The sequence below is a fragment of the Gavia stellata genome, chromosome 1, assembly GCF_030936135.1.
Source record: "Gavia stellata isolate bGavSte3 chromosome 1, bGavSte3.hap2, whole genome shotgun sequence".
NCBI classification, from domain to species: domain Eukaryota; kingdom Metazoa; phylum Chordata; class Aves; order Gaviiformes; family Gaviidae; genus Gavia; species Gavia stellata.
In genome coordinates this window covers 71,296,999-71,321,462 of record NC_082594.1, presented here as the reverse complement: position 1 = coordinate 71,321,462, position 24,464 = coordinate 71,296,999, and the positions used below count along the sequence as shown (strand labels likewise).

Below are 24,464 nucleotides of genomic sequence, written 5' to 3'. Positions count from 1 at the left end.
CAGACACAGCCCATGCCAGCTGGCTCCAGCAGACCCACCACAGGACACAGCCAGGCCAGCTGCACCTCTACAGTAACATTGGAGCAGCCTGTACCCCATGGAGAGGATCCACATTGGAACAATTCTTGAGGAACTGCAGCCCCTGGGAGGGAGCCCATGATGGAGCAGGGGAAGAATAGAGACCAAATATTATGGTCTGACCCCAACCTTCCCTTCCCCCTGCCACCACTCACAGGGAAGGGAGAGGCAGAAAAGAAGCAAGTGTAAAGGAGTGAAGTTGAGCCTAAGAAGGGTTGTTTTAGTTTTGTCCTTGTTTCTCACTTCTCCAACTCTTGTTTTTAAACAGCAATAAATAAATTTGAATCTTTGTGAAATCTGTTTCACCTGTGATAGTAATGGCAACTGTTTCTTATCTTGACCTGTGAGTTTTTCCATCTTATTTTCTTCCCCTGTCCACTTGAGGAGGGGGAGTGAGAGCAGGTAGGCAGGCATCTAGCAGCCAGCCAAGGTTAACCCACCCCACCCAGGTATTGGTTACATGGGGAGAACTCCACAGCATGCTGAAAGGAGCTACTGAGCATGACATTAAGGGGGAGATAAGTTTGTTTTGTGCTGTGCTAGTGTTGAGTGTCTCAGAGCCATTTACATAAGTGAAGCAAAGAAAACCAAGCCCTGAAGTTTCTCAGACATTGGTTTTTAAAAGGTCTGTATAATTTATTATGGAATTTGAGCTTTTAGCCATTAAATTACAACAATGCATAACCTGACATTCTTACAGTTGTACATACACAATGGAAAAGACATAGCCCAGTGCTTAATCCAAACAATGCAACCAAGTTAGTACAAGGTTACCATAAAGAGAGTCAATTGTGAATACTTGTTGACAGACTAGCAAGTTCAAATGTTTCTCTGCAGTTATGTTTATAATAGAACTAACTGGCTTCAAAGTTTTGGACTTAAGCTTCAGACTAAGAAAACAATGGAAACTCAAATTATTTTACTCTTCTGAATTAAGAAGGATATGTTCATTTAAAAATGCAGTATCATTACCATGTTTCAGAGAGTGAAAAGTAGCTTCAGGTCCAATGGAAGTATAATGGACAGTTCCTAGGCAATGCATTCTTCACACAAACACATGCAATTATAGAGACATTCTACTTTTAGAATTTTCTCAAATCAAGTTTTGCAATACAGCAGGATATCCAAGGAGAGAGATCAGGACCCATACTGAACAAAAACAAAAGCCTTCAGCTTGATTTGTGCATGTTTAATCTACAACTCCAATTCCCAAATCTTCACATATCACCTATGAGAGAAAAGAACACATCTTATAAAGATCAGTCTCAAGGACAGAAGACATGTTACAATTTTTACAGCCTTTCTAGGTTTAAAAAAAAAAAAAAAAAGAAATATGCTGCTGCCATCTTCCATTTCAGGAACTGTAACTCTCTGGCCCTATTATAAAACTGCATCTCTTCAACTTACTGAAGGGGAGAGTCTTGCTTTTCCTTCCTCTACCACAACTCCTCATCCCCTTAGCCCAGCTCTAAAACTCAGTCAATGGCACAGTAAGGATATTCAGCTTCCTAGCCTGGCAAAATACAGCTTTGATAGAGTGAGTGGTTCTTTCTGGTTTCCTTTTCTGCTCTATTTACTTTGCTCTGTCTCACATTCAGATTATGTGATAAACTAATTCAGCTTAAGTGACAGAAAATTAAATTTATCTCCCCTTGTAACAGCAAGCTATTAAACTGGTCCAAGCCACTGTGCTAAGCCTCACCCAGCCTGGTGGCTTGAACGGAGACATACAGAAGAGAACAGTCTCTTGTCAAGCTGCCAACACAGTTTGGTTCACCCAGCAGCCAACACCAAGAACTCCATTCCCTCCAGGTTAACCTGACAAGATATTGCCAGCTGACTCCTCTACTAGATTTCAGTACATTCTTATCTATCTTGGTATCCTCATCCAGCACAGAAATACTGCATTCAATGCCAAGTGCTGAAAATCAAACCAATGAAAGCTACACATGCAACCTCTCTACTCAAAAATAATATCCCCCCCCAAAAAACAATGAAACACCACACACACAAAAAACCCAAACAAAAAGCAAACAAAACCCCCAAACACCCACCTAACCATTACCACAATATCATCATTACTGGCTTGATTCAGAGTGCTAAAGGCTCTGTTGAACAAGAGTTCCCAGTTTTACCAAACACTTGGGCTGTTCATGTGTAACAAACAGCTTTATTACACATTGTGGCAACAACTGAAAAAATATTCCACAAATTCAGAATGTCATTCTTAACCTACTGGTGCATGCTTCAAAGTACAGCTGGTACTGCTAACAGTACTTGCATGTCTAGACAGGAGAAGTCTGATTTTATGGGGGAGCTACATGATCAGCCCAACCTGTTGCATCCTATCTGTTGCCATCATAATGTAAAACCAACACCTTTCTTCTGATCAAGCTCATCAAAACCTGCAAGTGTAAATACTGCATCCTCTGAACCACAGGGCATAGGAAGTGGGATAACCATCGCTATACACTTGCCGGGCTCCTCTCTGCACAACTACTACTGGCTAGTGTTAGAGAAAGCTTAGCAGGCCAAGCAGAAAACCAGGACAACCACTCCTGAATCAAGAAGCAATTAAAAAAAGTCTTCACATGTTTGACAAAGTTGTTGCAATGGTGTTTCTCCATGCCAGTTACACCCTGGCATAGGACTGAAAATCCCAAAGTGTAACAGCCCAGCTTTGGCAGGAATACACCAGTGCCCAATTTATTAAGTCAACATGGATTAAAACTATTCTCACTCTGGTTAAGTTACCCTACAACTCCTCTGGCACACCTCCAGCATTAATCTAGCACTAATTACCGGACTACATTCACATACTCTGGGGAGGGGCGGGGGGGAAGGAGTTACTGCTATCTAATCAAACTTCCCTAGTACATGCAAAGAATCTCCTCCAAGCATTGCTTAGAGCCAAAGAATCATCCAGTCCAGGGGTAGGTAGTAAAAGAAAAATCCAAATTTTCTAGTTAAATTGGTACTGCAAGTAATTAAACTCACTATTAACATGCATTTAGATCTGAAATGTCTACAGTTCATTTTTGCTTGCTATCAAGTCTGAAACCTGAAGCTAGTTTAAGCAGTTATTTACTATCAAATTTATTCTCCAATTTGTCATTTGTAGACTATTATTAATAAACTAAGACTTCTGGACAAAGAGGGCCTCTAGTCTCACTTTAAACACCAGTCCATTTTGACAGTGTCATAGCTCCTCTTAAAAAAAAAAATCCCTTCAACTTTACAGATTTTCTCCCTAACAGTAACACCAGAACTAACTAAACCATACCAACAAACATGATACTAACAAAACTCATTCTACAACAACAACATCCCCTAGTCCTGGCTAGGGATTTTCCCCAAGTGATTTATTCAACATCGCCATTGGGGGGCTGTCCACTTCATATGGGCACCATGCTTTAGCTTTGTATAATCATACCACATGAATGCCTCTAGTAAGAAACCCTCTGCCTGATTTCAGCAGCATCTGACAAAGACACAGGTCTCGTTCCTGCATGTTTTATGAGAAATGCACAGCTAGGAGCAGAAAGAGATTGGGCCGGGGGAGCCAGAAGGAACCCACAACACATACAGCATCAGCCCCCACATTAGGCAGGACAAAGCCTAAGCAGAAGAGGCAGATTAAAGAGTCTTGAAATGGTAGGGAAGGGAATATCACAAGGCACCTTTCCTGCAAAAACATTCATAGCAGGGAAAGACTCATTAGTTCTGACCTTCAAATAAACTTTTGCTAGTTAAAGTGCTGCAAACTAGAAATACCAGTTTGATCCAATATAGTAGGTCCAGATCAAAATCTGTGAACCTGTATTTACCTATAGCTGCTTAAACCTGTTTACTCTAAGTGTTATCAATTTGAGTTAAAACAGTAGGTGGTAAGATTCACATTTCTAATCCTCTCTTGCTGCTGTTTTAAGCTCCATAGATTGTCTCTTTCTTGTCCCGCACTTTTTAGCCTAACGCTTTTTGCTAATGCATGTCAGCTTTTTGACTGAGGTCAGACTAATGATTCGCTTCGGAAGACTTTTGTCATCGTGCTTCCAAGGAGAGCAAACTGCTTGCTGGAGGCACTGCAATTCGGCCTTTTATTGTCATCATTCCTCAGCAGCGCAGCTGGCGTTATGAGACCTAACTATATTGAAGATGAACTATGCACAAACAAACTCAACTGAAGCAACTGTAACTATGCTTGTGAAAAGTTGAAATGAAACTGGTATAGTGCCAGCATTAGAAACATACTCCAGGAATCTTCATACTCAGATATTTTTCTAAGTCAATAGTATTACTTACACTTCAGATTTTAGAAGTGCACTTTTCAATTTGCAGGTTCTTTCGCTTTTCTTCCAGCTTTCTGCCAGGTCTCAGCTTTGATTCTTAAGAAAAGCTTTTGGTTTTATAGGTATTACATAAAAGCTGAAGTACTTACCACACTTCTCCCCTCCAGCATGAATATTGTGCTGCAGGTATCAGCAAGACAATCCACAGACTGACAAGACTTCTCTTGATAACGCCTTTTGGTTCCTCCTTGAGCTAGAGTTTAAACCCTCTCAACATTTACTACATCAATGTTCAGTTTTGTGTTAAGGAAGAGGGAGAAGACTTAGATTTTAATATTGAAGAGATAGTTAAAAAGGCAGTTCTGGAAATGTTGATAAGCTTCTTTTGGAGACGTAAATATCCCTATACATTGTTTGGTTTAGTTGTGGGGTTTTTATTTGTTCAGTTTTGGAGATGGTTGGTCAGTCATATTCCATTCTCATGTGCTTCTTGTAAGATAAAGGCATCATGAAAACTTGCACCTGCTGGTGACATCAGAACTACAACCTGACAATTTTCCAGTAAACCTAAAAGTTACACTCCTACAGGGAAGAGGCAGATTTTTTTTTTTAAGTAGACATTAATAGGAATATTTTTAAGGAAATTTAGGGTGAAACATCTGCTCTGCAAAGTAGAAGTTCAGATTGTATTTCCCCAGCTGAAACCTCTGTCATTTCTGGAACATTCATTCCAAAATTAAAAAAGTTATTGCTTCTATTGAAGCTCAATATAAGTTAGAAAAAGAATTGCATATTTTCTTAAAAACATTCCAAATATACATTTTAAAAACAAAATGCACTCTAAAACAAATGTCTAATAAAAGACACTGTTTTAAGCAACCTGTAGTAACAGCTTTACAAAAGAAAATTGAGGAATGTAGCATATTATTTATAACATGACAACACTAAAATCCTAAACAATTCACTTAAGAGTGTTAAGTAGTGTTTTAACTATACATATTTCTTTACAAACAGTTTAGCAATTCCTTACACCACTTACAGTATATAAATATTTGAATAAGAGGTCATAATGGGAGATGCCAGGGTTTATATTTACTCTCAGATGCTTCAGGTTTAAGTGTTTTACTATAAGGCACAATACTGCTAATCTAAAAGAAAGGAATAAAAGCTAATGGCAAACCCAGACAAAACTCCTAATGTGGGATATCCAAGAGAAGAATTCCAGCATCTCTGTGCAAAGGAAAAGAAAACAAAAACCAAACTTTGTAGATCCTAAGAAACAGTTTCAATTTGTACATAACAAAGTGGGACAGGATGGGAGCAGAAGTAAGAAGGAATTAAGTAAATTCTTATAAATAAAACTAATAAATATATTTTAGCCATAATTAGCCCTTTACCTCTGTTCTACTGAGTTTAAGACTGAAAGAGGTAACCAGTGTGCATATACCTAAACAAGCCTACATGCTCAGCACGTGAAGACCACCTAGCACAACCTATTACTGCCAAATTCAGTATAAAAGCTAGCAAGATGGAGAAAGCCTCCTTTTCTCTCAGCATCCACTGAGTAGAACACATTACAAGACCAAATTAGTATTTGTTACATTTAAGGAAAGTTGCAACTAGCAATTTTTTCATCACAGAAAAGGATATGCAACATATCCATGAAGTTTTTTGATTCCTTCAAGGTTAGATTGTATCTTTTCTAAGAATATCCATCTCCAATTACAACAGATCAGTACTTTCAGAACATTTTAAACAGTTGCAGTCTTGTAAGTGTTCTCCGTGTGTACATACTGAATGTAAATAGTGCATCCAAAATATTTATTCATTAAACATTCTACATTGTTTTCACTGCCTAGTCTTCATCTTTGTGACAGCCCTCTGGAACACAATGACATTGTAACAATGCTTACAGAAAAAGGGTTATTGCATCTTTTTTTAGGATTAGACATCCAGAGCGGATTTTATAAAATCCTCCTGTGTATAAAATTCTTAGTTATTAGCCCTTTTGGAACACCAGCTAGAAAAGTTTGAAAGGTAAAATAATTTACATTGTTATTTTTTCCATTAACTAGACAAAAGTCCATACTAATGAAATAAAAAATAATAGTTCTTCAACAGTCTATTCAAGATATCTTCCATGAAGCAGTTCAGTGGGAATTTCCATTAGATAGATGTTCTCCATGCCGGTTATTACCGACATCCACATCTGGAAGGCAGGAATTAGAAGAAAAATTGTTTGTTGATTTACCATTTTATCTGTTACCTCAATCCAAACTCTGGCAATAAATTTCATATTCATATATACCTAAGGTTCTCAAGATTCTCTGGGTAAGTAATCCTCCTAAAGACACTTTTTACGTTCCCCCCCCCCCCCCAATTTTCTCCAGCTCAATAGAATTCTCTCAAAGTCTACCTGCTTGTATTTTCTGATCATCAGTAGTAAGTGATACCACTCAGTCTGGTCTGCACTGCAATACTAACACTACTGACATCACTTAGAGAATGGCTTCTAATGCAATGAATGGTGTTAAGGATCGTCAAGTGATAAACTAAATTATTACTTACCAAGTAATGCTGTAGTTTCACCTGCGTCCTCTTTTAAACTGGTACATTGCAATACAGATTCATTCGTGGAGGAAGCTGACAATTCGCTTACTTCATTTCTGTCATCATCTTGTAAAGCAATACTCAGACTTCCTACTGAAACACTGCCACTTATTGATTCAGGTATTGGAACTTCAAGTACATCTTCAGGGTCCCCCTTCAAAATTAAATATATTTAACTGACATTTTTGTCTACCATTAGGCATCAACAATCCTCCATGTTAGCACTTCGTAACCTCACCTTATTGGAAAAAAGACCTTTTTTTGCCTATTATCTATGCGCTCATGGGTACAGTGTTGAGCAGTGTCTACTTTCAATGTTAGTGTCCGACTGCAAAGAAACAAAGCCAAGCAAAAGAAAAGCCACTTTTTCAAAGCCACTCCAAAGCCAAGAGCAGCAGTGTCAGGAGTCAACCCAGCAAGCCTTTTGGATGGAATACTTCAGCACTGTAGCAACAGTATTGCTGCAGTCCAGTTAGAAGCAGGCTCAGCACATACAAAGTCTTCTCTGACCTAACCTATTGATTCTTTACGAGTTTGTGGAAGCTGCTGTTTTTCATGATAGAGTTGGGCAAGCTTAGACTTTTTTTTACTAGGGTGAGCAAACATTTGACATTCAAACAAACTTCCCTCCTCCTCTACCTCCAGCCTAACTCTAAGTCTGTTCCAAAAATGCATATATGCTAGGTTGTCACTTTGCAGGAACAAAACATCTGCAGCACAGGCAAAGGAATTTATTTCACCTGTTGTATAGCATGAGCTATTTCTGATCCATTCTGAAAGTTAATTAGGAGTCTTACATGCACAATTCTGTTCCTAAAACTAAACAGACTACTTTCATTACACTATTGCCATTGATATACCAACATTATATATAAGCAAGTACACTGCAGTACAAGTAGCTATTCTGTGGGCTTCATAATGAGTATTCTCCTCCCCCTCCCCCCCAATCTCAAACAATTAGCAAAGGCCCATCTTAAGATTTAAGAAATTCTAGGCTGGTCCTTTCTTTAGCACTACAGCAGCATATTTTAAAGTGCATGAATTTTAGTAAGCTATAGAACTGCTACCATTGAACACAAGTTAAGACATATGTGATACTAATCTCTAGGTACATGGGTGGGGGCATTAATGATTTTGGTTTCCAAAACTTAGACAGTTAAATAAGCACTAAACCTACAAGATTCAACAATGCTCTAAATCAGACATGCTGAACTGCAGTTCTTTTCTTGTAAGAAATAACATAATGCAGAACTAGACTGCTGAAGTCTGCTCTTTACAAAAGAAAAAACAGGTAATAGGACTTAGTGCTTCCTTTCTACTTTGAGCCTTTAAAAATTTTGAGGCATCTGAAGTATTTGTTTTCCATAAAACTGAATTGAGCCTTCAGCCTCTCTGCAGAAGGTTTAGTAGATTTCTACAGTAAGGCTGCACATTCTTGTCTGCCGTTATGTCACTCAGCAAGCACACTGCTGAAAAGCTGCCTTGCTCTTCGCACTTCCCCCCCGCCTCACATCAGTAAAAAAATTCACACAATCACTCTACAAACTAGATTGGGCAACCTGGATCCGGCTGAAAACTATGCTAGAAAAGAATGCTAGAAGATTTCACACATTACTAGCTTTAGTGGGACTTGAATGATTGATGCATAAGCAAGACATATTTCCCCCATTCCATTATTAAAAAAAGAACTGGGCTTCTGTAGTTAATATAACCCCGTTCACCCAGCTTTCCAACATTCATTTTGCTTAACAAGCAGAGGAGGCATTAGGTTTGGTATCAGTATCCTCTGCAACAGCATGAATTCCAGGTATAAAAGTGTTCTGAAGGTTCTAGTATTTCAGTTTTCAGACTGTATACATCTGCATATAACACAAGTTACATCAACTCCAAGAATTCAAAGTGAGCAAGAAATAAGCTGCTAACATAATATTACAGTAATAATAGCTATTTCACATGACAGAAGATTGCAACTCTTAGGTAAAATCTGACTTAATACACAGAAGCGCCACAATCTGGTATATATATTACACAGCAAGAGTATTGTCACCTTTGACAAAACAAAATAGTAATTCATTAAAGTCTTCCATAGATCTGCTAAGTCTCTGCAACGAAATAAGAGGAAAGCTAGTCAAAACTCAGTCCTAGTCTACGAAAGAAAGGTCCCTGAAACCAAAGAACACCCCTATTTTCTGAAGATCTCTGTAGATCAGTAGAAGAGAAGTACATTCATGCCTACGGCATTTTAGTGAAACTCAAGACTATTTATCAACAGTGACCGAGTAACCTACCGCACGTGTCTTCATCTCTCTTTTCTGGTGCTGTCAGAAAGAAATGAGAGCACATCATTTTCTCTACTTAACCAATTTCTGGTGAATGTCTTTAGGAAGGTTCTAAACACTGGCTTATTTACAGGGACAAAACACTGGGCATATGTGGAAGCACACAAACACTCGAGACAGAAAAATTTTAATTTCTTCCTTTGAATCGCAGTTCTCAACAAGATCAAATATATGCTCTAGATCTACTGAATTAAGTTGGGGTTTTTTGCAGCTTGGGCAAATTGCCTCACCTCTGCTTCAACTTCCTTACTATCATCGGCTGGAGGTAGAAAAATTGGTTATCACAGAAGAGTACAAAGAGGATTCATAAGTTGCTCGATACACTATTTAAGCTCTTACCCATAAAATTCCCTCATTTTTCTGGTTCTCACTCAATTACTCTTGCATCTTTGCCCAGCTTCTTCAGTCTTATCAAGTAACAACTGTTCTCATTCTGAACAGTTACGTGAAGTCTTGCCTCCCGCACTGTACTTCTACCTTGAAGATTAAAGTAAGTGCGCAACATACCCAGTATCCCAAAGCTTTGATAACGTCTAGTTTACACATTGGACAAGTTCGGTGGTCCAAAAGCCAAGGGTCAATGCACGTTCTATGGAAGATGTGCCTAAAAAGAAGAAAAGCCTTTTAGAACTTATCATGAAAGCCACGCACTATTCCTTCAAACAATGTGCAAGTTACTATATTAAAAAATAAACCCATTCCTTTATAACCTTGACAATCAGGTACTGCTTAACTTACTAGGACAGACATAGTTCTGGAAGCATCTTCTTTCACACTAGCTTTCTGGAATAAGAGATGTTACTGACCACAAGGACACCAAAGAACTACCAGTTCAATAGTGTACAGTTCTAACTTCATACTAAGAAAGCTCTACTTCACTCCTACACTTCTCCCAATTGCTCCTTTTTCCTGCATAGATACGACGTGCTACATGGTCTCCCAGTGCCCTTCAACATGTAACAGGCCATACAAATGGCACAGCGTCAGCTCTGCCACCAGAGTTTCAGAAGAGTTTCCAGAAAGCTCATCACAGATTTCTTAGGAAAAACATGCTAAAGAGGAAAGAACAATTATGGTAACTTACTTGCAGGGCAGAATTCGGACAGTGTCTTTCAGTTTATAGTTCTCAATGCACACAGCACAGTTTTCCACATCAACATCTAAACCCTGAAGATGACAACACGTTTAAATGCATTACATCCATATTTCATTACACAACAAGCTTCGGGTAATAGCTAGCTTCACAGAATGTAAAATATATAAAATGGTTTAGCAAATAAAAACATCTCCCTCATTTAATTCAAGATTCCATCAAGAGGTGATTTGATCAAGTGATACCAAATACCAAAAGCAGCCAAAATTGGATTTTCTAATTTAAATAGCTATACATGGTAACTTAATTATTTGTTAAGTCTCAAACACTGGCTTTGCTCATGAGAACACAGTAAAATTTCAGTTTAAAGTAACTATAAAACAAAGAAATTTTAAAAGAGGTCAGCTTAGATGAAAGTGCACAATCTAATTCTTAACTGATGGTCCCAAAGACTTGCAAGTGCTTAAGTAAGACAAGATTCTTGGCGTTGAATACTGCAAACCCCTTCTTCCCCACTTTTTTCCTACCTCATCCTAGCATGATACCCCTTGGTAGCTAGAAGAGAAATGAAGTATGCAATTTGGGATGTTTTTTAAAACTCCTCTCCTAGCTCACACTAGAGAGACAGTCAAAAGACATTATTTCCCCACCTCAATTTGTTTCTTTCTAAGGGTTAAATAGCTTTCCTAACATGTCTTACTGCCTTCTTGAAGCCATGCTTACCATCGCAGTGCAAACATGATGGATATCTCCAGATAGAAGAGAAATAATTCCATGTTAATTGGGTTGTACAAAACATAAGTATTGGAAGAACAGAGAGTAGGCCAGCTTCTTCCCTTTCTTCCCTTACTGAAGCACTTTATTTCATTACCACAAACACTCAAATGAATTAGTACTGCAAGCAAACTTTCAAGTTCAAGGCAAGTTTTTCCCTCCTTTGCATGCTATCAATTTACATAATTAATGCCTTAAATTCCCAAGTAAATAAAATTAAGACTTTTTTACATAAGCGAAGTTAAGTATTTATTCTATTACAAATATTTTTTTATTCTGTACAAGAAGCAAAGTCCAAGCATACTCAAATAAGTGTCCATTTTGCAATAATCCCATAAGCTTCTCAGGAAAGATCTACATGATAGCAAATACTTTTAAAATATTGACCTATGTTTAATTAAATACCACAATCCTAAGTAAAGTGATAATGAAAAGACTGTACTGTGGCACAATGAGAGAAATATACTCTTTTAAATCATAATGGCTGAAAGGAAACATTTATAGAAAAAAACCCACACATTTACAGAGTAGACAGGACTGTATTTCCAGATAAATTTACATTAGTTCATGAAAGTACCTCTGCATCATTAAGTTACATAAATTTGCTGATAGTAGGCTGATTCAAATCAAATTAGAAGATATGATTTACCAAGCAGAAAACCTCTATTTTAATAGAGAGGTTTTAATCTAATCTCATTTACTTTGCTTAAATAACATGGCATTCATAGTTACAACCAGCATACTACATAACAACTTAGTTAAATTCCCCCATTTTATTTATTTATTTTAGTCAAGGGTACATTGATGGGAAGGAACTACCAGCTACACTGCAAAAATCTCATCATACAAATAATTTTTAGATGTTTACTGAAAATCAACTTAAAAGCAGTTAACAGCTTTCTTGTGGTTCTCAGCACAGGTTTCATCATGACCCTTTTACATCCATTTCTTCCTATGCTGATGTCATGCTTTGATACTGCTTCACACAAATTTTGGTTCAGTTCCACCTTTCTTGATCTCTGATCTCACTATTGTATAGTGAAGTATGAACATCCCTCTGTTCACAGCTTGAAATAGATTACTTTTTGATGGAATTTAGAATATAATTAAAAGTAACAAATACTCATAAAATGCTACTTCAACACACTGAATGCATAAGAGGAAATGAGGCAAGTTCAAAGACAGGTGGGTTTTTTTCATTTCAAAACTGATTTACCGAATGAAGGACATTCTCTGTAGCATGTGACCTGAGCTGAACAGCTTCTGTTGAACCACAGCTTTTACAGTTCTTACACATAAGTGTCCTTTCTCACCTTAATTTTATCCATGGATTAAAAAACTAATCCTTGTTTTTCATCTCTGAAGAAATCAGTCCTTCAGTAAAAACTAATCAAAGACCAATAAGGGTGGGAAAAATGTCTACGTAGTAGGCAGAAGTCTAGTCAAACTAATTTAGCATCTAGGATCAGAGCTGCCTGAAACTCTGACTAAAATAATATTTTCTTTCAAAACCTTGGCTTTTTCTACTTCGGTTCTTCTAATACAGCTATAAGTTTAGGATGTATGCTGTGAAATGTAACTTTTTGAAAGCTGTTTTAATTTTTAGAATAGCTTTAATACATAGAAATGTACTCCTAAAAAATTTATGCTTCAAGTAAGTCTATACAGCTCCTTAACATACTGTATGTCAAAAGATGAAACAAGCGTTTTATTTTCCAAAGCTTTTTTGATTTCAAAGGCCTTCTGATCAATAAAAAGATGGATGTTCTTTTAAGAAAACAAAAGATTACATCAGCTGTAAGAACAATGCAATCAATAGGTCCTAGGAAGTATTTTGCAATCCACTTGTTGATGTTTTCAAGCACTGATAAGATATTAGTGTTTCCTCATATTTACAGTATCAGCCCTGTAGTCTCCTGAAACATTCTGTATAACCAGATATTATTTGCAACAAAACAGCCTTACATTTCATAAGTTGTTCACATTTGACTCTTCAATTTTAAGCTTGGCCTTCTAAGCAAAGGTTCTAAAATGAGCCTAAAATTGTGAGAGTTACACTGCAATTACACTGTGAGAATTTTTGTTTAAGTTCCATAAAGACACTACAACAGTTTTTAAATCATACAGCAATAACCAGAGCCACCGAATTACCTTTTCTCCACGTTTCACAGTATGCAGCTGAAGCTGGCTGATTGCTTTCTTGGTTTCCTTCCTATGCCCCTTGAATAAAGATTTTAAATATTAGTACAAAAGTTAGTTTTAAGAGCTACATTTCAAAGCTTTTAAATACTTTCCATGTGGATTACTAAGTCTTCTGAATGCATTTAAAGATTAATCTCTGGCTAGCTAATTCATTTACAAAATACTTTCAGCCAGCAGATGTTGAAGAACTGCAAGTTCTGCATTCTCCAGGCACAGCAGCAAACATTATCTATAAGCACAGTGCTCTTACAATGAACTCAACCAGTGCAGAGCTACACAGACCAAGCTGACATTCATAGCCTTGTACCGTGACTGCCTGCATCAAGGGCCTTCCCGCACAGGAAAATTGACACTAATTTAGGCTTCAGAGGCATCAGAGCTGAAACAACAGCTGTATAACCAGACCTTCTAGTTACGCAAGCCCATGAGCAAGCACACATTTTGCACAAGCTTGAGAGAAGGTGGAATCCTGCCGGGCAGCCTACAGCTGGCCACCAGGTCAAAAGGCTGCTTGTAGCTATTAATGCTCCCCCTCAGTTAAACACTGTCTCACACATTATACAAAGCTTTGCACTGAAAGGGCACATTATGCAAAGGAGATGACAAGAAAGGCTTAACAGACATGAGACACCATACTGGACTTCTATACAGTAACAGTCCTAATTATGCTTAGAAGGGAAGCAAGAAAAGAAAGCAGTACTGTATCTCAAGACAAAGTGCTGGCTACTGCTAGAAACTGAGAAACTAAACATTCTCAATTAACAGACATTGATCTGTCTAGCAGCAACCCTCACCGATGAAATACCATAAAGGAATCAAAAAAGTAATGGCAGCTTTTCTCTTTAATGATAATTACAATGACTTATATAATTTTACAAACTTACAGCATTGAAAATTGGGATTTTTTTATTTTTTATGGTGCTAAAAAGAATTAGTCTGGAAGTTCTCTCACAAGTGGACAACCACCAGCAGCAGTCTATTCCACCTTCTGCATCAGCTCAGGGTTTTCTGCACAGTCCTGTTTCCTCTTCAGTAGCAAGGTGGTCTTCCAAAGATTTACTGCTAAACTGATGTTAGAATAAATCTTATGATACCCATCTTCACCTTCACTTAGCAGCTACACAGAAACTTGCTTTACAGCATGGCATACTTAACTCCAAGTTTTAATTATACTGGAGTCAATAAGCCAAGCAAAATAACATTTGGGTTAGAAAAGTGGATTTTTATTTCCAGAATTCTTTTAAGACTTCTAATGATATATCTTGACCAAGATATTCATAATGTTTTCAACCTTTGCATAGTTTTATACATTTTTGTTTTCAATGGCCATTTTAAAAGAAGGAGAATTGAGGAAAGTGGCATAAGCCTCTAATGCTACACAATTTCATTTAAGAAGCATTTAGATGACAAGCCCAATGGCAAAATCTATTAAGAGTTTGTGGTACATTTTCCTGGGAAACATCACATTCAACCTAAAAAACACTCTTAAAACTACTTACAAAGCGTTTGAACTTCCCTTAGCATGAACTATCCTAAAGCCAACATAACAGGAAGAAGCAACTTTCTTCAAACAACTGTTACAACAGAAAACCAGACCCCTTTTTCCATAAATGCTTCTCAAAAATTTTGTTTTCTTGAAAGTATTCTCAGAATTTAAGTTCTAAGACTTAAAGCTTAGTAAAAAAGACTAGGGAACGAACATTTCAAGTAGACCACAAGTTTAACCAATACAGAAGTCCCATGTGTTATCCTCAGTTACTGAGAAGAGAAATTAAGTATTTTCCTAGAAGAAGTCCTGTAAGTCCTAATCAGAGCTCAGACTCCTGAAGGCAAACAAAAATTCCCTTCTCCAAAGCTACAATCTACATGTTCAAACAGAAGGCAGAGGAAGTCCACATGATAAGCAGTCATTTGAAACATTTTTGTTCTGAAAAGAAGATAAAAACAGAAGTGCTTGCAAAGAAAAATAAGTGCAACTTTCTTTTTCACTGTTAGTAGAGAACTGTGGTAGAGCTGCTGATGGAAGGAACCTAACCTATTTGCAAGAGTTGAAAAAGCAGAGGGAAGTGCCATCCTAAGATATTTTAAAAACTCAACTGGACTAGGTCCTCAACAACTCCACGGAAGTTGCTCTCTTGAGTGTGGGGGTTTGAACAAGATAGCCTCCAGAGGTTACTTCCAACCTAAATTATTCTATGATGAAGTACTTCCCTTGGGGGGAAAAAAGTAAAGCTGATGTTTTTAACCTGTCAAAGAACAGGGATTTGGAAGGGGCAAATTAAGGAGCAAAGTTACTCCTTCCTGATCTTCCCAGTACTCCCACCACTCTCAGTGCTTCAGATAGTTCGAAAGTGCTGACTCTCACCACACATGCTCCTTCAGTATTCTATAGTGGAATAGTAGGATTACAAGTATCAAAAGCAGTTTTCATAAAGCTTTAGAACCAAAATTTCAGCCCTAATTACTTGTGAGTCTTAAAAAAGATTACCACAGTCCCTCTCCATTAGAAAAAATCTGGTTAGGGAAATTAGTACTTTCAGAACAATAATTACTGAAGAATTAAAATAATTTTTAATGTCAGAAGGAAGGAAGTCAAGTGATAAATCACACAAGAAGCTACCTTTACTCAGTTCCTGACAAGGAGCTAAATATACTTCCCACGACTTCATACAGGTATCTAATAATTACAACTAGCCAAACTTGTGATGCCAGTTAGCACACTGCTTATTAGCCTCACTAACCATTACTGAGTAGCACTCACAGATAGTAAAGTAGCAAGAAGGCACAGATCTTCAAGAATGCTTCAATAAAAAAGCAAAATTAGGCGACTGATTTGACATGAGAAGCTGGTAAATACTCTAAAGCATCATCATCTCCAATTACCTGGTTTCCAAACTGTGATCCTGTATACAGGAAACGTTGTATATAGTAAAATATGAGCCAAGCAAGTGATATAATCATCATGGTGATGAAGGCGATGGCTACAAACACAACCGACTGACCACTAATATATTCCTGCACATGTCGTGTGCCAACAACAATAGTCATTTTTACTGGAATCCCTCTTCGTACTGGCTCCAGTATCTCTATTCCTTTTGGATAGCCAACCATTATCACCACTGTATTTCCTGTTCCTGTTGGAGGGGGGAAAAAAGAAAAAAGTCAGTCATCACAGTAAAAATTTAGGCATTCTGGCTCGATGGTAATTTGGGCCTCTTCAGTTAAGGTCAGCAAGCAGTTATAGGAAAACCTCTGAGTTTTTTTTTTTCAGGCATAGCAGACTTGATATGAAGTTTACTAGTAAAGAACCCTTTATTTACTTCATGAAACTCTCAAACACAAGATAAACTTCAACAGATGCATCTTTACTGTTCAAGGTCCTGTACTCCTCATTCCATACAGTGAGGCAGGATGTGAATGCCATACCAAAAAAACAGGCAAGTTAATACACATCTCATCTTGAAGTTGCTGAAGTTCTAACATGCAACTCAGGAACAGTTGGCCTTTTATTTGTCAGTGTGAGAATTTGAGCTGCAGCTGGAGACAGTATGTGAATTGTCATTAAGAGAGACACATTCAATTAAGTTTGAATCTGAATCCATAGCACAATTACACTGAATATGTGAACAAAAAGAAAAAAGATTCAGATATTTAATATTAAATTACATTAAACACTGAAATACTTAAAGATTCTTTAATACTAAACATTCAAAATGTAATGAGACTTCACAACAAGGACTTGTCAAGAAATACTTTGGGACTCTTGGGAGCATGGAACCAAAGGATTTTTCTATTATATTAGAACTCAAAACCACTCAATCCGTATGAAAAAGCACCTAATAAAAAAAACTTTAAGCACCATACTGCCACCAAAACCAGTAAGATCCTGTCAAGACTGACTAGCAGAAACCAAAGATCCTCTGTGACTAGAGTTTTACTCAGTTTTGTCTGGAAGCATCTCCAATTTTCTCTCAGAAACATCTAAACCTAAGTATTACAAAATAAATTACAAACAAATGTACTTGTTAAAATGTCACCTTTTCACTGGTTAATGCTATTTTATTTGAATAGTTCTTAGTTTTGTGCAGACCAACACCGCTACACACCCTTGAGAAGTTACAGCTTTATAGCTTACTTTGTACTCCTACCTCTGAGAAAAAAGTGAAACTAGGCTTGATTCAGAGAGGAAGTAGAAGAAAGAGAGGGGTTTTCCTAGCCGGAAAACTAAAGCTGTAATGTCACAGCTATCTTTTTAGATTCACAAGATTACCTACCTGCAACAAGACCTCCCACTTAAGACCTAAAGCCTTTTTCCCTCATGGCTGTGTTAGATCCACTACTGAGAAGCTACGTCAAAATAAATGGTTGCTTAATTCATAACATTACATCAAGTGGGGATTTTCAAAACTCAAGGCAGCATTCCAGACTCACCCACCTCTCTGCCTACTACCATGCCAAGGGGAATTTGCAGAAGTTTCACTTCTGTACATAGCAGCTCCTCCCTCCCTAAGGTGCAGATGGTCTGCTGTGAATGAAACACTAAAGGTTCCAGTTATTAGTTGAATAACTCTCCTATCTCAATGCCACTTACCCTTTTTCAGCTTCACTTTACACAACCATCCCACTTCTGGTCACCTACTGTAAGAACCATTATACCCATCTGCCAGATCCAGGCCCAGCAAGAGAGGAGATTTTCTAAACAGGGCTACGTTTTTGGAAGTTTTGAGGATGGTGCAGAGAGACAAAGATGCTACTGGGGAAAGGCCCAACTTGTGCCCTCAGGCACCCCACTCAGCTTGCCAGCAGCACCCACCCAGCTCCCAGCACGTGTTGCCTTGCCTGGTGGGTGCATTAGGAGACAAAAAGCAACGAAGCTGAGGACTAACAGGACAAATCCACAAGCAACTAGGCTCCGCTAATTAGTTCTACTCACCAACAACATGCCGATCCACATGATACCACAAGTCCAAACATACTAAGAATTGCTTAATTAATAGTATTCTCCTCTCTGGTAATGCTTTCATGCTGGTTTAGAGAGACTCATGAATCCTGTAGAGAAGAGTGTGTGAAACACTCCTTGTTTTCTGACCCTGCACAACCCTACAGGGACTTAACAAGAAAAGAATGTACGAAGGTAGACATTTACCTCACATTGCGAAGAACTGTTATCCACATACCTAAACCAGGAGATTAGGTCTTGTGTCCTTAATCAACTTTAAGAGTTACAAATAACAGGAGGGGTGCCTAAGGATGGCTAGTGACCAGTACAGGAGTGCCAGAAAGATTTAAGTGGTTTCATTCAGGCTTAGGGAAAAAAAAAGCAAGTTTCAAGATTAGAGGCAGACGGGATTTTTCAATCAATAAAGGTTTTCTCCTCAATCCTGAAGTCTTGAGTCAGTTTAATCCTCCTATCTAGTTCTCCGCATAATTTCTAACAAAAAGTATTTAAAAACCCCACAACAATCAGTAACGCATTTCTCTGCTTTGTCACCAGCATGTCCAACTATCAGCCAGTTATTTTCTTGAAATGGAAGTCAGGATGCTTTTGTGCGATGGCTGCTAGACACTGTGACACCTTTAGTTTTAGAAGTAACACAAGTATGCCATACATTTTTAAATAAATGCCCTTTAAAAGCATTTTAACAGTTTTAGAGACTTGGTGGTGAACCTGCCATTAAAAATACATGCAACTAAACACGATGGCCTTGAAGGTCAGAAGACAGGAGGGGAAGAAAAAAAATAATTGCAATCCACTATTACAAAAGGAACAAGAGCAGCCTCAGAGAAGCAGTTGCCCTGAGCAGCCTGTAAGACTAACAGCTTTAACTCATTCCTCACTAATTTTAGACTTCTGTTCTGAAACACATTATTCAAAGACTGAAATGCTGTTGAGTCATTCCATCAGCTTCTTCAACTGCAACACAACTCAGAGACCTCAAATCACATTTTTAAAGGAAGTCCAAGTGTCACATACACATATCTACTGAAAGCATGTTTTGTTGGCTTTACCTTCGTGTAACTTTCTAATTTTGCAATAAATAACAACTTTTTACTCTGCTAGAGTAAACTTGTCTTCTTTTCTAGGTTTGATTGATGCTTCAGTAGAATCAGGTATATCTGAAATGTGGTATGTGCTTTCTTTAACATTATTATCCAAATAAAGCAGTGAGAGCTAGCAGATCCTTGGGATACCTAGAAAGGAGGGCAAATTTGGAACTCTGAAGATGAAGGTATGTTTTCTGCTAGTGTGCCAAGATCAGTTTTACTGCTAGTATTGCTAGTCTTCTCTTGCAAAAGGAAAACAGCGCTCGCCTTATGAAGTAGTAGTACAGATACAGATCTTGATTCCAGGCATCCCAAACTATCATGCTTATTCCCATTCATGCCTACAGATAACAAAGATAATTTTCTATCATCTGGAAAACAATTTTAGACATACTCTAGTTTTTGTCCTCACGAGAAACACCAGAAAGTTCCCAGAGTTTGAGCACCTTGGTAAAAATGTTTGAGGTCAATCCTTAGATCTATTTAAGCCTAGGCACCCTACTAATATCACCACAATTAACACTGAATGTTCTCTTTAGCTCCTGGTCCAAACTAATGTCTCTAATCTAACAAACTGATGACAACCTTTGTCTCAACCATCTACCCAAATCTCATCTCACCAAATCGCTGGTGCATGCTGTGTCTTCACCTGCCTCAAGAAGGAGGACACGTACCCAGAAAAGTCATGTAGTCAAGCAATCAACACAGGTACACATTCCTCTTTCCTCACGGGTTTCCAACATGTGTGCACTCTTACATATAAAATAGGTATAAGCATTTTGCAGTTAACTCCGGCTTCTTCAGAACAACATAGCAGCTCAACATCATATAGTCACTGTCTGAGTTAAGCAAGCCATTGATTTCAGTTCTGTCCTTTCCGTAGCACAGTACCAGAAGCTTTCGGTAGAAAGCATCAGTAATACAGAAGTTATGCACCACTTGAGAATCCTGAGTAGTGCTGCAAGCAATGTAGCAAAGAGTTTAAGTACATGCCAAAATAAACCTAACTCTGCTGCTTTGCAGCTAGCACAAGCTTTTAAAATCATGAGTATAAAGCCATTCGCATCTGTTTTATTCAATATACCTGCATAAAGACCCATGACAATGAAGGAAAGAACTAGCTGGCTGTATTTTGGCAAAGCTGCACCAAATCAAAGACCATTTTCTTTATGCAGCCAAAGTCACATACTCAAGATAAGTCCCAAGCTTCCCTTAAACCCACAAGCCACACACCAAAGCTCCACTCCAGATCTATCTTCAAATGACTATGGCTAGTCCCCCTTCCTCCACAACATTGCATGGCTGTCAACCACAATCATATGTTATTCCATAGTCTTCAAGGTATCAAACTTATGTTCTGATCAGGATCACCAAATCCTAGCTTGAGAGGGGATTCAGCGATGGCTGGATGCCCAGCATGAAGTATAAAAGAAAGATACAGAATCAGAAGACCCTTTTTTCTTTCTACTTCAATATACCTCTGCCTCCCCCTAATTTCTCAGCCAGCACTGAGCCTCTAACTGTCCACAATACTCCACACCTTGCTTCTCCAGACTCCTCTCCAATCCACTCCCAGCTAATATTTACATACAATATTTATTTTGATTTTGGAAAGGAATTTGAAGCCTCTGTATTATATTAAGTTCATCACCACCAAAAGTGAATAGAATTAAGACTGCCTGCAAAGTCTATTTTCCTGTAAAACTGGAGTTTATACTATTCAGATTCAATAACTGAAGTACAACTCCTTGAGTCATTCAAGTAAAATGAGTATCTTCCACTGGAAAAAACCTCCTCAGCCACACGTGAAGTTGTTTCACTATTACTTCCCTCAAGGAGGGAACTCCTTGCATTCTGAACAATGTAATTGTTCAGAAAATCCAGCATTCTGAACAATGTAATTCAGGCAGAGAGCAAAGGCCTGAAAAACATGACACATCAGTAGAGTCATATTTGAAGAACTTTCTTTTAGAAGGAGGGACAGGATTACAAGGCTACATATTCAAACTCTGGGCTCTGCTGTTCCAAACCTTCAATTAATATCCCTACTTGCTGCACTCACAAAGTACACAAAGTATCCACAAAAAAACTGAACTGCAGAATATTTGGCATATTTGTCCTTTATCAAATGCTCTGACACCAGCTAGAGCAAATCACTTCTTTGCCTAATCAAGAATCTCTCTTTTTACTCAAGTTGCGACAAGTCTAAAACCACCAAAACCAACAACAAAAGCACGTATCACACACACCAGAAAGTTCAAAGGCCAGTTTTTTAGGAGGATGAAAAGATGAAACTTGGCGATCAGAAAAGTTACACATTTATCACCCTCACATAATTCAGGCTCTGCCTCTATCAGCCATAACCATTGTTCCATCTCACATCATTTTCACTACCACTAATTGCAAATCCATTAAGTGGATGTTCCTTATGCATGTAACTTCAGTCCTCAGTTACAGCACTGCAGATTTCCCAGATTTGTTCTCAGCACTCCTCCCAGAAGCAGGGTTTGTTTCCTCATGTGTCAGTTCACAAATCCCTTCACAGAAATGGCAATCTTGGATCCTGTAAAATACAGCTTTACATTCCATGTTTTTCCTTGCCTGTCTTCCACAGACTTTCCCCCCCCCTTCAAAAAATCCAAGATTTAAAACACTAGGAGTAATTCTTCCCTATATTCCCGAAGTGCACTGAAAAATTTAAACATTTACATATTTGAAAATTTTAATCACAAAACAAAGACTTGTTACTCCAGCAGAGCTAGTGATTATATTGTGATATATTACATTCCTGTCCCATCCAAACCATCCTGAGGTCCAACCTGCATTTGCAAAGTCAGTACAAATGTACTCTTGCGTATATACTATACTACATCACACGCTTTACATAGGTAGAGCTTTTAATTAGCAACATTCTGCCACTTTAAGAAGAAAGAAAACAACCAGCAGTCAGGGAGCACTTCTCTTTATACCACTGACAGATATAACTACACCAGGAAGTCCAAACCTGAGCAGAAGCCCAAGAAGGTCTTCCACAGCACAGAGATGCTAGCAGAAAAAGAGAAAATCATAAAAATTTGATAAAATAAGCAAGATGAGAAAAGGAGGAAGAGATTCCACGAAAGAGCAAATAGTATTTATAAGACACTATGATGGGGCATGGAGAGGAACATGGGAAAATTCCCACAGGGAAGAAAAAGATTTTGTACTGATTGGCCAATACAAGATGACAGCCACAAAAAGAAACTGAGAGCTGGTAAAGAGGTACATCTTACTTAGCATCCCACCTCCACTTTCACAGTGGATTAAGACGACAAGAGATGGGCCAGGCTGATCTACCCAAGCAAGCAGCAGGCTAGGAAGAACAGTAATCACACATCCAACCCCAAAGTTGGTGCCACTTGGAATTCCAAGAAGAGAGACTTGTTTTCCGCCCGATACATTGTACATGCTATGAAGCAACAGCTCCCTAACCGAGATTTTCAGCTCACTATATTAAAGAAAGAAAGTATGTTTTCTTTAGAAACACATTGTGGTTCTACTTCAACCAATTCTCTGGTCTTCCACCTCCGCACCACAAAGAACGACGGCCCGGGCATTAACAAACTCGTTGTACCAGGACCATGTGAAACACACATTTGCAGCATCTTTTACTTAGTTTGCTTGGTCTTTATATCCTCCTCTGAAGACCTTCCAGTTCCTCAGAAGTCTACAAATGCAAACAGATTTTATAGCAGAGTTTTTAAGTTTTTTCCTCCCCTTTGATTTAAGCATTTGATGTTGTCATGTTCATAAAAATCCAGCAAGACTGTAGCGTCAACAGCCCGAGCAGAGACTGCAGTGACAGAACATGTGGGTTCTTATCTCAGCAAAAAATCACAGACCCCTTCTGTAGGCTACAGATCATCAGCACACTCAGACAAGCCAAGTCAAGATTCTTCTCTAGACTTCAATTTTCCTACCGCATTCACGAGCGTTTAAGAATTACCTGATGCTTATATCTCTCTCCTGTCCCCTACAGACCTGCGCAGGAGAGGTCGATGAAGCTATTACAATAAAACCTGTACCAAAAGCTACCTTCAAATAGCTACAGCTATGCCTTCAAAGGCACCAGAAGGCATCTTCAGGATACCTGGCATGTTTCCGCATGGCCTGCGGAAAGCAGCCTACCTGTCACCGCTGTAGCCATTCTGCCAGGGGGTACACAGCAAAAAGGTAGCTTTAAATGTAACCGTGTCCTCCCAATGCCTCCGACCGCAGTCGGTTACACGGCTGCCCGTTTCGACGGCTTCGCCGCGTCTTCTCCTCGGCACCTGAGCTGTAACTCGGAAGACAGAAGACGGTCCCGGCGTTTTCCCAGCGCGGTTTAAAGGAAGAGCAGACAAAAACCCGGCTCTTTGTACCGTTTTTACAGGTATTTCTGCCCACCTGCCCGCCATCCCCATCCCTCACCGCCCAGAGCCGCGCTCCCGCGCCACCGAGGCGGACCGGCGTTAGACAAAGCCGCCCTCCCCCCCGACCCCCCGCAAGCGCGGGGAGCGCCCAGCCCCGTCCCCGCTCACCCAGGTGGGACATGGAGACGGTGCTGTTGCCGAAGCGGGCCTCGTTGTAGATGACCACGGCGGCCGCCCGCTTCCGCGCCGCGTTGGTGACCTTGTCCTTGAAGGTGCAGCCGCCGCGGGCCACCAGGGCGATCCAGGGCGGCGGGTCGCCCTCGGGGGGCCCGCGGCCGCCGGGCGGCAGCGGCACGTCGTAGTCGGTGTCGGTGGCGCAGCCCTCCATGTGCCGGGGCGAGGCGCCGCGGGGGATGCCCACCAGGCCCTGGGCGCTCTCCTTGGGCGAGCTGTCCCCGTAGCGGCCGCTCTCCGTGTTGCCCCGCACCGTGCGGTTGCTGAGCGGCTCCACGTAGGCCGTGCTCACCCACGCCGTGTACCACTCCAGGGCCCGCGCGCCCTCACCCACCGGCGCCCCCAGCGCCACCAGCGCCGCCGCCACCAGCGCCAGCCGGGCGCGCCGCACCATGGCCCGGCCGCCGCC

General features: G+C 39.4%; 1 protein-coding gene and 1 non-coding gene across 3 annotated transcripts; both read right to left on the bottom strand.

Moving 5' to 3' along the window:
• Nucleotides 1-689: 689 nt before the first annotated feature.
• On the bottom strand, nt 690-24,464 carry RNF149 (ring finger protein 149). Of its 2 annotated transcripts, XM_059822093.1 has the most exons (9): nt 23,990-24,449; nt 16,269-16,519; nt 13,335-13,403; nt 10,401-10,483; nt 9,824-9,920; nt 9,266-9,295; nt 6,936-7,131; nt 4,517-6,576; nt 690-1,306 (listed from the first exon to the last, which is right to left on the bottom strand). In XM_059822093.1, the coding sequence occupies exons 1-8, from the start codon at nt 24,447-24,449 to the stop codon at nt 6,518-6,520; spliced, it is 1,245 nt and encodes a 414-aa protein (XP_059678076.1). In that variant the 3' UTR covers nt 690-1,306; nt 4,517-6,517. The 2 variants fall into 2 exon arrangements, with proteins under 2 accessions (XP_059678076.1, XP_059678083.1); XM_059822100.1 differs by lacking the exon at nt 9,266-9,295 and having other exon boundaries at nt 23,990-24,464.
• Nucleotides 4,081-4,196, bottom strand: LOC132318794 (small nucleolar RNA SNORD89). The gene has a single exon (XR_009484397.1). It is a non-coding gene; the product is annotated as a small nucleolar RNA SNORD89 (small nucleolar RNA).

Excerpts from the sequence above, each read along its gene's own strand:
- RNF149 (XM_059822093.1), bottom strand. The coding sequence starts at position 24,449 with ATGGTGCGGCGCGCCCGGCTGGCGCTGGTGGCGGCGGCGCTGGTGGCG. Across the intron at positions 9,921-10,400 it reads GTCCGAATTCTGCCCTGCAA|GCACATCTTCCATAGAACGT; the intron begins GTAAGTTACCAT and ends TCTTCTTTTTAG. Across the intron at positions 9,296-9,823 it reads TCAAAGCTTTGGGATACTGG|CACCAGAAAAGAGAGATGAA; the intron begins GTATGTTGCGCA and ends TCTTTCTGACAG.